This window comes from Erythranthe guttata, chromosome 11, assembly GCF_056151865.1.
Source record: "Erythranthe guttata isolate IM_541 chromosome 11, IM_541, whole genome shotgun sequence".
NCBI classification, from domain to species: Eukaryota; Viridiplantae; Streptophyta; class Magnoliopsida; order Lamiales; family Phrymaceae; genus Erythranthe; species Erythranthe guttata.
The window spans coordinates 3,271,252-3,287,579 of NC_142543.1; the positions used below are offsets into that span (position 1 = coordinate 3,271,252).

A 16,328-nucleotide genomic window follows, 5' to 3' on the forward strand; every position below is an offset into this window, starting at 1 on the left:
ACGCCGGTCAACGGCGGCGGTTGGCGGTCTCCGGTGGTGGCGGGTCAAAATTGAAATTAGGGTTAAAATTTGTTAATTGATGAAATTTGGCTAAATTGGGGTGTAAATCATGAAATTTGAGTTGAATTGGGTTTCAATGAATTGGAGGTAATTTTGGTATATATAAAGGGATTTTCCTTATTTGCAAATAAGTTTGAATTGGCTGGATTTATTTGAAAGACAAAAAAGTTGAATGTCCCTCATTTAATTAAGTTCATTTAATTAAGTGCCCTTGTCATGGGCTTATTTGCCATTTACCCTATTAAATATTTGTTGTGTTGATGTCATGCTTTATCCCTAATGTATTGTTGATGTCTGTTTTAAATACATCCTAAATAGCTTACATGCTAGAATTCAATTGGGGAAAGTAAAAAAAAAAATTTGGGGAAACAACAAAAAAAAAACGAATGGATTTTTTAGGAAGAAAAAAGAAAGATTAAGCCTAACTTCAAATGTGAAAGAACGTATGAATTCGAAGTTTCACCATTGAAACTCAACTATGAATTTTTATAATTGTTTCTAACTATTGTCAAACTCATGATTTGGTTTAAGATTAAATAAATAAGTTGTTCACAATATCCCTGTAAAGAAGAATTGATTCTACTGAATACTTTTATCTATCACAAAAACTAATTATGATTCATGTTTTATTTTTATAGGAGTTTTGTTACGGATATAAGATTTGCTCTGACGGTGGAAACGTCATCGAATAAAAGCTGATTGGACTTCTTTGAGTGCATATAGTTATTGTCACTTCAGATGTTATTGGTAAATAAATATATCGATCAATAAATTGAATCTTGACTTGGATTGGTGAATTATTTTATATCTTTTTATCGTAGTTTTGAAGTACATTATATTAATCAACTATAAAAGAACGTACAAAAGCGTATGATAAACGCTAACATAGCATTTACAATAGCGCAAGGAAAACACTATTGTAGGTTTTTATGCCACAGCGTTTCAAAACGCTATTAAAAATCAGATATCTATTATAGCTATTAAAAATCAGATATCTATTATAACTCCGGCAGACATAGCGTTTGCAAAAACGCTATGATAGCCTATGATAGCGTTTTTCAAGCCCTATGGATGACGTTTTATGTTGTAGTTGTTCTAGAAAACTATCCAGAAGTCTCTGCACTAGAAGCTTCATTAGGCTAACTAATTTTAATTATAACATTAATTAGGTTGGTGGATTTAAGTACTGCTCCCAAACCTCCGTCTTTATTATGTATAAATAGGCATGAGGCTAATATAATGCGGAATAGAGAGAAAATAGCAGTATTCAAAAGATGTATTATTTGATATCTTATCTCTCTACACAAATGTGTCTTTTATGAACAAGGAGAACTAAATGTGAAATCGTTACAAACTTGAGGGATGAAATTGTAAATTTCCCCCTCTATCTCATTATATATAACAGTCCCCCACCACTGCACAAATCAAAGCCCAAATAAGTTCCACCATCCCTTGTATTAATTGGTTCTGCTCTAATCAGAGTGTGAAAATGGAGTGCAACACCAAACTACAGCAGCCATATTCAGCCGCAGTTGCCGGAGATGACATTGATCCGGTCATCGGAGTTGATGGATTCTTAAGGGCTTTCAAACTGGAGTCGAGAAAGCTTTGGTCTTTGGCGGGGCCCGCCATTTTAACTTCCGTTTGCCAGTACTCTCTTAACGCCGTCACACAAACATTCGCCGGCCACATCGGCACATTTGAGCTAGCCACTTTCTCCGTCGAGAATTCCATCATCAGCGGTTTATGTTACGGCATCATGGTATACCAATCCCACTTCATATCACCGTCTATATATATATATATATATATATATATATATATATATATATATATATATATATATATATATATATATATATATATATATATATATCATAATTATCGAATCGGAAAATATCGGCGTATCGTTTTCCTCCGTGTATCGTATCGTACGATATTTAACCAACTATTAAAAATAATTATATATATATATATATATATATATATATATATATATATATATATATATATATATATATATATATATATATATATATATATATATATATATATATATATACATGATAAAAATACTATAAAAATGTAAAATTTAATATTTTAAAGTCAAACCACTCATTCCTAATTTCTTAAAAACAATAATCTATCATAAAATATATCATAAAATAGGACAGAAGTCATAGATGCTCACAAAGTTCAAATTTTGATCTCTAATTTGTAAAAAACTAATCTTTCACTCATAATTTTCAAGATCAATGTAACTTAAATTTTTTTTACCCACCAATTTCAAACGAGTGTCTTCATCCTCATGTTCATCAATCTCTTCAACTTCATCAACTCAAACTTTGACCTTTTTTCCTATTTTCTCTTATCAATGTAAAACTTGGCGTGTAAATTTCTTGAATCTAATATATGTAAAAAATAACATTAAATAATATTGAAATTCGTTTTCAGGCCTCATAATGTGAATATTTCGTTTTCTTTTTTTTTTTTTTCTTTTTTTTCCCTTTAATTTTTTAATTTTTTTTTTAATAATTTGACTAATATCGTAAATATCGTATCGTATCGTGATATGGCGATACGATACGATATCTCGCGATATTTAATGATATTTATGCATAGCCGACACATATTATGAGTTGTATCGTTTTGATTGGGACCGTACCGTCTCGCGATATATATCGCGGTATCTCGCGAGTTTAACTAATATATATATATATATATATATATATATATATATATATATATATATATATATATATATATATATATATATATATATATATATATATATATATATATATATATATATATATATATATATATATATATATATATATATATATATATATATATATATATATATATAATATTACGGTAGAACCTTATTATATTAATAACCGTTGTTTAAATAATAGTTTCTTCTGGTCCCGACTTGGTAAAAACCTACTAAATTATTAGTTCGATAATTTAATATTTTGCTAAATTAATAAAAGTTCGCTAGTCTTGACTGTATTAATTTATAGAAATTTAACTATATATACGATGTTGGTATATATTAAAAGAAAAAACATTAAATGCAATTTTTTTTGGGATGATTACAAATAAGCCCATCAATGGTTACTTATTTATAAAGAGATCCAGACAAAAAACTCATTTACAAATAAGTCCACGCATGCTCCAGATTTTTGTAAAAAAACTAAAAATAGCCCATCATACTTTAACATGCTCCAATTTCATCCTTAATTTAATTTAACCTCTATTTGACCCCAAATTTCACAAATTATTCAATTTTGACCCAAAACTTTTTTTTTTTCAAAAAACTTTTTTTTCCGCCGGTTCCGGCGTTGACTTTTCGATTTTTTTTTTCTGTAACATTTTTTTAGTTTAAACAGCAATATTGCTATGATTGACAGTAATATTAAATATATTACTGTTAAACACAATAAAATTAACTAAACTACAGTTTAACACGTCAATATTGATATATTAATCTCTAGCACAGTAATATTAACACAACAAAACTCATTATTATTGTATAATAGAGTAATATTACTATGTTGACCGCTCTCTCCATCTTGTTCTCTTCTTCTCCATCTCCCCTCTCTCCAACTTTTCTCTTCCATCTTCTCAACGAAAACAGTTTGCTATGTTCAGCAAAGGTGAAGGGCCAGCGGTGTGCACTAGCGGCGATGGGATGCGGTTTACACGTTGGCGGCGGAAGACGGTTATGTGCAGCACGGCGGTGAGCGGTTGTGTGCAGGGACGTTGAAGACCGGTGGTTTGCGACGACCATATGTGACGGTTCAGAATACTGCTTGGTTGATTACTCAATAATAGAGTTTTTAAACAATCTTTTTTTTAGATCTACGAATCCATGGTCGCATTATTTGATGACTCGTAAATTTTGTTTCCCACGAAATTTATTTTATCAGAGTCCACAACAAAGAAGGGATCATATGGCAAAAAGCATAAAATATTGTAGTCATCTACACCGAGAGTCAACTATAAATTACGGGTAGTTCACTATATTGTTCCGAAGTAAACTATAATTTTTTCCGATGTCAACTATAAAAAATTGTAGTCAACTATAAAAGAAATGGGTAGTTAACAATATTGCTGCCAGAGTCAACTATAAATTTAGATAGTCAACTATAATTTTTCCGATGTCAACTATAAAAAATTGGTAGTTAACTATATTTTTTTCTGTAATTCACTATATTATTATTCGATTGAAGAAACTATGGTGTTGTAAAATGGAATATTGACGATAATAAATCTCATCTCCAGTGAAAACACGACATTTTATAGAGTAGAAAATAAATTGATTTCAACGGCAAAAAAAATGAGATGTAGAAGAAAAGGCAAAGTAGTGTGAAGAAATGGGGAAAAATACAGAGAAAAAAAAAAGAATCAGAAAATGACGAGAAGAGAGAAAATGGCAGAAGAGAGGAATGAGAGGGGAGAGAGGAGAGAGGAGATAGGGAGAAGAAAAATAAAACAAAAAACAATTCAAAGTGAGAAAAAAAAAGGAATAGAGAGAAATGAATGGAGAATATAAAATGACGGATAAAAGAGAAATAATGAGAAAAATATGGACAAAAAGGGCATAATGGGTATTAACATAAGACTAGGGGGTCATACAATTCAAAAAATATTATATGAGTTTATTTATAAAGTGTCAATTATAAATTGGGCTCACACTCTATTATTTTACCTAATGAGGGGTTATCCCTCGTTTTCCCTAATAATAATTGGTAAATATAAACCCAATAAATAAAGTATTGAATAATTGGAAAAGGACTTGACGAATTAATATAAAAGGCATGGTCAAAGAAAGTACCAACTAGAGTAAAAAAGAAGGACCATTTGTGATTTTGTGTGATGTTCTTTGTTAAGAAATAGCAAGGCAATGTCTGGCCCCCTTTCGAGTGCTATATTTCGATTTTATTCTCTTAGAAAAAGAAAAGTAAATAAATAAAAAAGAACGTAATTAGAGGGCAATGTGAGAAATAAAGTTTCTTTTTATTTTCCGAAAAAGAAAAATAATAATAATAACAACTCATAGCCACGGTCAAATTATATTTAAAAATGTTTCGATAAAGTATTATTTATTATAAAAAAAAAAAATAGTCTGTCAATAGGATAAGTAGAGATCCATTTACCCATAAGGATGACTTAGTCGTTGACCCGGGTTTGGATAGTCTCGCCAATGCAACTAACATAACTAATGCCTCGTGTGATTTGTTTAAGGAATATTATATTTTTCGATCATCAAGTTTGCATTGATTTCACATTTGATTTCTCATAGTTTAAAAAAAATACATTTGATCCCTCATGTTTCAATAATTTAACAGTTTTGGTTATTTCCGTTAGTCCATCAGTTAAAGTAATGACGGGCGCACGCTTGATTCTGAGGGACTAAAAATTGAAAGAAATTACTAAAAATATTGAATTTTTGAAACACGAGGGACCGATCTTGAGGGACCAGATGTGACATTATTGTAAACTTGAGGAACGAAAACTATATTTCCCCTTTTTTTGTATAAAAGGATAAATAATTGATAAAGTAACAGTTATTAAAAAAAAAATTGAAGCATGTAATGGTAAAAAAATAACAGGTAAAACAATAATAAGCAATTATGCAGCTTATTATCAATCACTAGTTTATCAATGATTAGCTTAAACTTACAAAACAAATATACATAAATGGTTTGTAATAAATAAACAAATGATTGGTATAAAAGGGCCAAGAAACCAGCTTTTTATTCATCATAGTGTCAGAAAAAGAAAAAAAAAAAAAAAAAAAGGAAAAATGAATTTTTGAATCTTTGGTACGATTTGATAATCTTTTACCGTCAAGTGCACTTTGGTCCCCTACTGCAAATAAAAAAAATTGCACGATCGTACATGGATTCACTAACTTGTTGCATCGGTGATTAAAAAAATTCATTTTTGGCAACAGAAATGCCCAATATAATCCAAATTTAAGTCAGTTGCCACAAGTTCACTTGATCCAACCGCTAAGTTACGCGCGGACATAAAAAGTATAATTTGATTTCATGAAAAGAAGACATATATTGACATGTATGGGCATTATTGTAATAAATAGAAGTGTATGAATCACCTTATTAGTCGAAACAACTTAACCCTATTGATTTAGACACAAACTCGTCACAGATTTTGCAGTTACATCTAGTTAAATATATTGAATAATTTTTTTTATATCGATAATATGTGAATATGTAAAATAGAAAGTGAATATATGAATCTATCCATTATATAATATTACTGCGTAAATTACAACTACCTCTGAGGTATGGTCAATTTACGAAAAAAATCTTCTTGTTTGGATAATTACATCTACCCCTCAATTATGATTTTTTTCTTACATGTACATCCTTATGGTGTCAAATTCAACATAATCATCTAGATTTCGTAGAATGTGCTCTAGTTTGTACTCGTTTTGTGTAAACATACAGTTTCTGATGCACCACAATCTGATATATATATATACAAGCCAAAGAACACATATTATGATCATCTTGCTTCAAAATGTGGAGTTCGAATGGGATAAAACGGGTACAAAAGTGATAATATTCTATATAATCACGAAGATTCCACTAAATTTGAAACCGCAAGGGTGGACGTATAAGAAAATTTATAGTTGGAACTTGAGAGAATGGTTGTAATTACCGAAACAAGATGAGGGTTTTTGTAATTTAACCATACATCACGGGTGGTTGTAATTTACCCAATATTATATAACTCGTGACAAGCATAAATCACGTTGAACCACGTCTTTGAATCTATTAATTAATTAGTTGGTTAACCCATAGATTTGATGTTAACTTGGCCACTAATTCTCATTAATTAAGGATCGATCGTGAGCATAATATGTCCATAAACAATAATTAATAATTAAAACTCATTAGAAGCTAATTAGATGGAATCTTCTATTTAGTATTTGATTAAAAAACCGTTAAAATTTATTATTTGACGTTCAATTTAAATATAAGAAAATATCAACGAGATCTATGTAGTCGTCAATTAAATTTAAAGTCAACCAACATATTCTGGAATCTTCCCAAATACACACGAATAGTTTCTTTTAATTATTTTTAATTTAATTTGTTTTTTTTTTAAATAATAGAATAGTTTGATAACACGACTCTTCAATTTGAGTGAATTTGAACCGTCGATTAGATTAAATAATTATGCACTAAATACTCACACATATAAATGTGTGTGATTATATGTAGATTTATGGTTCAAATAACCAAGTGTGTGACATCTAATTCCCAATTAGCGTTAATGTTATATTATTCTTTGTTGTGATTAAAATCAAATTGACTATTAATAGAAGTTTATAAGTATAAACTGAATTACGTTTCATCAATGTTTATAATGATAAATATAATTGAATTAATTATGATATAAACATGGCTCGAAATGATCAAAATAGTCAAACAATCCACATAGTTCACATTTCTTTATGGCCATGACTGGTCAACAATTAGGTAAAAGAGCTAATCCAAAAGCATGTGATTAACGAAACTTTAGACTAATTATTGCCAATATTGAGGATATTAAAATATTAAAAATTCAACAACAAAAAAATTGTTTTATATTTTCCATTTTTTTTTACATGTTCTTCATTAGATGGCCTCCATAAATCTCAATTAAACTACTACATACATATATGTTATTTCTTATCTTTTGAGGAAAAATGGTTTTATGTTTTCCCTTTGGTCTTTCGAGTTTATGTGATTAGCGGTTTCAAATATGCAGTTCAAGAAATGACTAATTTTCTCAAACTGAAATAGTAAATGTCGTTTATATTTTACTAATATTGTTTTGATTACAAAAGTAATTTTGAAAACTTTTTTTTTCTTTTTTCTGATTTTGATAAAATGTGAAACGCGAAAATTGTAGTCATTTGAGATAGCTTTTAAATTCAACTTGAATCATCTAGATTGGGTCTTGGGAATCATTATAGTTTTGTAACTTTGGAAAGTTTAGGTACAGTAATGCGTGAATAAGTTACGTTTTGAATTTCAAACAACTCAAAACATCAAAATTATTGGCAGTGTTCATTGAATCATGTTGGATTCAAAAGTTAACTCAAACAAGTACAAATTCCGTGTTTTGAGTTTTGCCAAATCCTCAAAACCATGTTTGGAGTTGAAACGGTGCATTTAAAAATGAAATGACATTTATCTCATCTAAAACTACATTTTTTTTAGGACATAATTATGATTGAATGTTGGTCATGAAATAAGAAATTAACCTCATATTAAGAGTCATTAAAAATTTCCGTATAGAAGCCCCTTAAATAAACAACAAGTGTGCACAAGCCGATTTTCCTAATTAATTGTAGATTATAGATAGGCTGAAAACACTTATTAAATTCACGGTACTACAAATTTAATGTAACGTAGAAAATGCTGCAGAACTCGATAATTACATTTTTGAAACTCCAACAAAATTAAATCGATTTCAAAGATCAAGATTACTTACTCGGACTGTTCAATTTTATCCATACAATTTGGCCCTTATAATTTATTATTATTTTACATTTTTTTAGAGAGAATTTGACCATTTAATTTTTAATAGTAGTAATATTTTCAATATCAAGATTATTTTATTATTATTTTATTTCAACCATAAAAATAGCAGTTTCAATATACTCCTCTGTTTCTAAATAGGTGTCGTTTTTCACATTGGCACAAATCTTAAGAATCTCAATAAATATGTCTTGATTTTAGAAAAATATATATTGATGGACCAAAATACCCTTGTTTAATAATTAATGCAGGAAGTGTGCTGCAGAGTTAATAAGGGTAAAATTGAAAAATAAGCAATTAATGCAGCATTGGAATTGTAAAGTAACAGATAATATGAAACAAAATAAATCCTCAAAAAGACAGATATTACGGAACAGAGGGAGTATCGTGGAAGATTTGTACAAAAATCATGTTAGCAACTCCATTTTCCCCTCTTTTATTCATTTTATTATTTAGGGTAAATTACGCTCACACCCCTGAGGTATGCTTAAATAATTTTAAGGTCCATGTGGTATCGATAATTATACTCACCCCCTGAAATGTAGTTAGAAACTCTAACGGGATAATGCATTGGATACATTATTTCGATAGAGTTCTAATGGACTACTACTTTTAGCTAGTGGTGGAGATAACATCGAGTTATTGGGAGTTTTGGGGTGACATGGTTCCCCCAATATTTCTTAAATCACCAATAACTCTTTGTTGTCTCTACCACTTCCTGAAACCAATAGTCCGTTAGAACTCTACCGTAATAACTTATCCAATGCATTATCCTATTAGAGTTTATAACTACGTTTCAAGGGGGTGAGTGTAATTATCGATACCACAAGGATCTTAAAGTTATTTAAGCATACCTCAGGGGTGTGGGTGTAATTTACCCTATTATTTATTATTCTACATACGAATACAATTATTAAAAACCTGACACAAATTCCCAACAATCCAAACACGCCCTTCTTCCTTCACCACAACTAATTAGATCATAAATCAAACACATAATAACAAGAAGAAGAAGAAGAAAGAAGAATCATTAGTTACTCTGCTGCTATATCAATGGAAAACACCTCTTCGAACCAGCCACTTCTTCCGGCGGCGGCGGCGGACGATGAACACCAATTATATCAAACGCAGAGATGGTCGACCAATTCCTTCGTTTCATCCTTCGTCGTCGACGGCGAGGATATTCCTCCGATCACCGGAGCCGGCCTCTTCTTCAAGGCGTTCACCAGAGAGTCGAAGAAGCTCTGGTACTTGGCCGGACCGGCCATCTTCACCTCCATCTGCCAATACTCCCTCGGCGCCATCACCCAAACCTTCGCCGGCCACGTCGGAACCCTAGACCTCGCCGCCTTCTCCATCGAGAACTCCGTCATCGCCGGTTTATCTTTCGGCGTCATGGTAATTTAGTAATTATATCATACCAATTCGTACCAATTTTTTTTTTTAGATCCTAAATTAACACGTGCGAGTATGTGTAAAAGTGTGTCACGTGACGGAAACTGAATTTTCGGAGTTTGTTACGCTTTTGATGAACGTACAGTTGGGAATGGGGAGCGCGTTGGAAACGCTGTGCGGGCAGGCGTACGGCGCCGGGCAGATCGAGATGCTCGGCGTGTATATGCAGAGATCGTGGGTGATCCTCGTCGCGACGGCGTTCCTGCTGATGTTCCTGTACATCTTCGCGACGCCGTTCCTGCTGCTGATCGGGCAGACGGAGGACATCTCACGCGCCGCCGGGAAGTTCGCGCTGTGGATGATCCCGCAGCTCTACGCCTACGCGCTCAACTTTCCGATCGCCAAGTTCCTGCAGGCGCAGAGCAGGATCATGGCCATGGCGTGGATCGCCGCGGCGGCGCTCGTGCTGCACGTGGCGTTCAGCTGGCTGCTGATGCTGAAGCTCGGCTGGGGGATGGCCGGAGGTGCGGTGGTTTTGAACTTGTCGTGGTGGTTCATAGTGGTGGCGCAGCTGGTGTATATATTCAGCGGGAGCTGCGGCGGCGCTTGGACGGGGTTCTCGTGGAGGGCGTTTCAGAATCTATGGGGTTTTGTGAGGTTATCGCTTGCGTCAGCAGTCATGCTGTGGTAAGTAAAATATCTAACTATTTTATTTACGGTAAATTACGAAAACCTCCATGAATTTAGGCTAAATATCAAAAAACTCATCAACCTATTCGTAATTACGTAAAAACCCTTGAGGTTTGTTTCCGTTATACACCAACTCTAACCGTGTGACTTTTCATGATTTTTTTTTTGTTCAAGGGAATAGACTTTACACAATTTTAGATATTATTTTTTTTATTTTTCACCTATTTAACATAAGGTATAATAAGTTGTACATATTTTCTGTTAAAAAACTTGATAAACAGTTAATCAGAGGAAATTTTGGTTATTACAAATAGATTAAAGTGTTTTTCGTTATTCAGCTTAAGTTTAGGGGATTTTCATAATTTACCCTTTTTAATGTTCAATGCCTAATGAATCTAACTGAATTAAGTGATTATGGTAATTAGGTGGTGTTTGCATAAACTTACTTAAAAACATATGCTATGGGTTATAATTTAAGTGCATATTTTTTAGAGTTGAATGTGTTTACAAATTTATTGGAAAATAAACTTAAATTGAAAAAAATAGAATTATACGTGTTTCACGAATTATAGTTTAAAGTTGTTTATTTTAAAAGTAACGAAAGCAAAAGTTCATTTTACAAACACTTCAAATCGATTATGAGCAAAAAAGAAGAAATAAAAATTTACAATTTATTTGTAAAAACTTTTGTCAACACCACCTAACTGAATGGAGTGAGTATGGTAATTAATATTTTTGAAAGGATTTTTCATCTTACAAAAAATATTTAAAGCACATGCCTTATTAAATTAAATCCACGTGCCTTATTAAATGTAAACCAACCCTATGACGGTGTCCACAATTCGATGCACAATATAATACATGCATAATATATTAATCCATAAACATTCTCATTTACCAAAAAAACTTTGCATTTTGGACTATGCACATAAATTTATTTTAAAAAATTGATACATATTATTTTAGGAGAAATATATATAAAGCCACTAAATAATATTACACCTTAAAATCATCTTTCAACTAATTAAAAGCTACTATAATTAAGAGTGATACAAAAAGTTAGAAAAAGTGCAATTGATATTCATATTAAAAATCTAAAAAATAACAATTAATTTAATAAATTTCCTCAAAACGATCAGCATTGAATCAGTATAACGTGGAAGGTAGGCATTCACATCTATCAATCATAATTGTCAAAAAAAAAGACATCTATCAATCATAATCTATAATTAATAATTATTTATTAAATTAAATGTACCTTTTTTAAGAAAAATAATTCCACCTAAAACGTATAGTTGGTATTATTAATATTTTTTTAATTGCTGATGATAATGACTTGCATGTATTGAAATTAATTTAAAGAAACTGAAATGCTAATTGTAGCGGGACTTTTACTGAAATTGACTTATTTGCAGCAATAGTCTCATTTGTCAATTTTCTAACTTTCTAAAAAAATCGAAACTCTCTCAACTAAAAACAGTCGAAAACTTAGAATTTGAAACTCGTTCGACAAATTCAAAAACGAACAATGACTTATTCGATGGCTGATCAGAATAACTTTTATATGGTAAAAATAAAGAAAAAAAAAATTATAAGATGGTGTAATCGTGCTATACAACACGAGAAGTATCAAAAAAGTCCAAAATTTTGGAGTTACCCGCGTTGTACAGCACGGGAACTTGGTTCTGAATTTTCAATTTTTTTTTTCCTTTGTATTATTAAATTTCATAATTTGGTAGGGTGATGATGGTGATTTTGACGAAAAAATTGACGATGAATGTACACACGAGTACAATAATCCGAATATGTGTTATCATGCTTCTCAAATAATTATAAAATTCGATATTTAGAAAAAAAGATTAAAAAAAATAAAAAAATATTAACTTTAAGTTCCCGTTCTGCAGAACACGGGAACTTGAATAATCTTCAAGTTCCCGTGTTCTGCAGAACGGGAACTTCATGTTTTTGGAGTCCTCCGTTCTGCAGAGCACGGGAACATGAAGATTATTCAAGTTCCTGTGTTCTACAGCACGGGTGATTCATATTAAAATTTTTTTTTTTGCGAAAATAAAAATTCAAAAAACTGTTTGAAGGTCCCGTTTTCTGGAGCACGAAATTTTGAATCTCCCGTTTTCTGGAGCACGGAAACTCGAAGAAAATTCAAGTTCCCGTGCTCTGCAGAACGGGGGATTCAAGCCGTTTGAATCTCTCGTTCTGCAGGGCACGGAAACTCGAATGTTCTTCGAGTTCCCGTGCTCCATAATACGTAAGCTTTAAATTTTTTTTTTTTCGAAATTTTGCTAGATCTAATCCTAAACATGTGTTTTTATCTAAATCGGAAATTAAACTAATTAAAAGTAGTAGGATATTGAAAATTTACCGGAATCGAGCCTCGTTTGCTACGGTTTGAATATCGAAAAATTTACGAAATTCGAATTTCTAGAGAGAGTTTGGGAATAGGAGAGAGAAATTAAATGAAAAAGGTACCGCTGCAAATAAACCAATTTCAGTAAACGTCCCGCTGCAAATAGTAACACTGTTAAAGAAAATGTATTAAATATTTATTGATGACTTTAATTAATTGTGTTAAATGTGTGGACAGTTTGGAAACGTGGTACTTTATGGCACTGGTCCTGTTCGCTGGATATTTGAAGAACGCAGAAATTGCAGTGGATGCCCTCTCAATATGGTAATCTATTTATTTACATCTTTGCCCATAAATAGTAATAAATAGTAATACCAACCCCCGTTTCAAACTTTTCCTCCATCGGTCAAAATCTCATCTCATTTAAAGCTTGCTTATCTTATCTCTTCTAAACCATGCTGCCCGATTCGTGATCGTCTCGTCATTCTATCTGATTTCGTAGTTCGTTCGATTATCGTTGTTAAGTAGGTGTTTGGTTAAGTTTATAAGCTGTTAAAAAAAGTTTATAAAATGTTTAAGTTTTTGTTATCAGTTGTTTCAAAGTATTAGATCATTTTTTGAAAAAAAATCTTAACAATGCAAAAGGTAAGTTGTTGTAGAGCTTTTCTAAAAATTAGTTCTGAATAAATACATAATAACTTATTAGCTCTTAAAATAACTTATCAGATATAAGTGTTTATCGGCCGTTTAAAATAAATTTAGCCAACTCTGTATTATCTAAAAAATATGTATATGGTGGTAATATTTAAATTGTTTACACGTGCAACAAAAATTAAGATCGGGACTTAGGAAATTTTATTCGTCAAATTAGAATTTTGTAAAATTAATATTTGATTAATTGTTTATTAACTAAATTATTTTCTTTATTCCAATTAGAAAAGTTAGATAATAATATTTATAACTGCAAATACCTCTTCATACTTATCTTTTATTTACACATGCCAAGTTCTTTATAAATAGATCCAGCATTAAATAAGTTTTATAATTTATCATATTCTATGGTTTGAGTGATAACGCCAAGTATATAATTAATTAATTATACACGACCACGAAAAAAATTGATTTTTATCGGGGTTTTTTTTCATTTTTTTTAACTACAGTGATTTCTAATTAATTCCCCTCTCTCTCTCTCTCTCTCTCTCTCTCTCTCTCTCTCTCTCTCTCTCTCTCTCTCTCTCTCTCTCTCCCTTTATTTATTTATTTTTAATGAAACTGAATAAGGCTAATTTTAAAATTATTTATATGTTTTTGTAGCACAAACATACTTGGGTGGACAGTCATGGTTTCCATGGGATTCAATGCAGCAATAAGGTAACCAAATTCAATTATTTAAAAGTCCATCTCTCTCTCTCTCTCTCTCTCTCTCTCTCTCTCTCTCTCTCTCTCTCTCTATATATATATATATATATATATATATATATATATATATATATGTTTATTTATTTATTTAAATACATATAAAACACAATACAAACACAATACAGTTAAACATCTATAAATTAATAGAATCAGGACTAGCAAAATTCTATTAATTTAGCGAAATATTAAATTACCGAAATTTTACTCGAGTCGGGACGAGAATAAACTATTATTTAAGTGAGATTATTAATTTATCGAGTACAAATTTATTGAGGTTTATACAATTGTATAATGTATGTATTTAACTCGATTCACCGTGGTGCAGTGTAAGAGTTTCTAACGAATTAGGAGCAGACCATCCAAGAACGGCGAAATTTTCCGTACTAGTGGTGGTCGTTTCTTCATTCGCAATCGGCCTTTTAATCACAACAGTTCTTCTCGTCTTCCAAAAGCAATATCCATCTTTATTTTCAGACAGCTCGGCGGTGAAAGAAGTTGTTTATCAGCTCACACCTTTGCTTGCGTTCTGTATCGTGGTCAACAACGTTCAACCTTCTCTTTCGGGTAACTCTATAAATCGGATCTTTATCTCGATCATTACATAAATGATCTCTATTCGTAAAAATAAATTTCGATTTCGGGATGAATGGTTGAGCAGGAGTTGCTATTGGAGCTGGATGGCAAGCTTTGGTTGCCTATGTTAATATTGCATGCTACTATATTTTTGGCATTCCATTGGGTCTAATATTGGGATATTCACTTGACATGGGTGTCAAAGTAAGTATATATATATACAATTAAATGTATAGATACAACTTTGAAATGACAAAAAAAAAAAGAAAAAAAAAATGAAATTTTGAATGTGATTTGCAGGGTATATGGTATGGAATGGTAACAGGAACACTTGTGCAAACAATAATCCTCTTTTACATTGTTTACAGAACTAATTGGCAGAAAGAGGTATGTATGCACTTATAAACAACATTGATTTGATTTGATTTTATTTTATTTTATTTTTATTTGTTTCGAAGTTTTCGATTTTCTTTTTCTGTTTGTGAAATGTATTTTTGGGATTTTTAGGCTTCTGTGGCGGCTCAAAGGATCAAGATGTGGGGAGGCGACGATAAAGAACAAGATATCGAGAAATAAAATTTTAGAAAAAGAAAAAAAACACGAGAAAAACCCCAGAATTAAGGGGCTTTCGATTTCTGGGGATCTTTTTGAAATGTTGGTTGACGAATTTGATTCCAATAGAAGAATTATGATCTGGATAGAGATAATAAATTATAGACATAATTAATTATCATCACTCAAATCACACACTTAGATTTGCAGATGTTAGATGAATACATTATCGTAAAACCGCACATAATCACATTGCACATCAACGAACATAATAATCTACACTACGATTGGGTATCATATCACTAAATGATGGAACTAGTAGCTTCGTCGTGTATAGCATGTAATAAACATATTTATTTACATATATACTTTTATCCATAACCGATAAAAATTCACGGAGACATGTACAGTCGGATCTAAACCGATAAAATTCACATTCACGGAAATTAGTTCTATCATGAACAGCACAAAATGTGCCGATGTAAAACAGCCAAAAAGATATTCTGGTCTTTGCAGCTAAACATAACAGCACACATAAATATATTGATGTAGGCGTATGAAGGTACATTAACATATTGACTCATTTATATATATCGGGTGCAACATCGAGTAAATCAACAAATTTACGATTAAAATCCAAAGCTAAACACATAGGATAAATAAACCAATATACACGTACAATAAGACGGATATAATTCGAACTCACT

At 31.3% G+C, this 16,328-nt stretch overlaps 1 protein-coding gene and 1 long non-coding RNA gene across 2 annotated transcripts; both read left to right on the plus strand.

Moving 5' to 3' along the window:
* The first annotated feature begins 1,309 nt into the window (after positions 1-1,309).
* On the plus strand, positions 1,310-4,106 carry LOC148766791 (uncharacterized). The gene is made up of 2 exons (XR_016034327.1): positions 1,310-1,822; positions 3,704-4,106. It is a non-coding gene; the product is annotated as an uncharacterized LOC148766791 (long non-coding RNA).
* Positions 4,107-9,539: 5,433 nt separating this feature from the next.
* LOC105965533 (MATE efflux family protein) lies at positions 9,540-15,811 on the plus strand. Its single transcript, XM_088825065.1, has 8 exons — positions 9,540-10,025; positions 10,168-10,709; positions 13,315-13,401; positions 14,392-14,448; positions 14,822-15,060; positions 15,155-15,273; positions 15,370-15,456; positions 15,577-15,811. Exons 1-8 carry the CDS (start codon positions 9,681-9,683, stop codon positions 15,643-15,645), a joined length of 1,545 nt encoding a protein of 514 aa, XP_088681191.1. The 5' UTR covers positions 9,540-9,680; the 3' UTR covers positions 15,646-15,811.
* Positions 15,812-16,328: the final 517 nt, after the last annotated feature.

Bases quoted from the DNA above. Each gene is read 5' to 3' on its own strand.
- LOC105965533 (XM_088825065.1), top strand. From the start codon at position 9,681: ATGGAAAACACCTCTTCGAACCAGCCACTTCTTCCGGCGGCGGCGGCG. The intron at 15,274-15,369 runs GTAAGTATATAT...TGTGATTTGCAG, and splicing joins CACTTGACATGGGTGTCAAA to GGTATATGGTATGGAATGGT. The intron at 15,457-15,576 runs GTATGTATGCAC...TGGGATTTTTAG, and splicing joins GAACTAATTGGCAGAAAGAG to GCTTCTGTGGCGGCTCAAAG.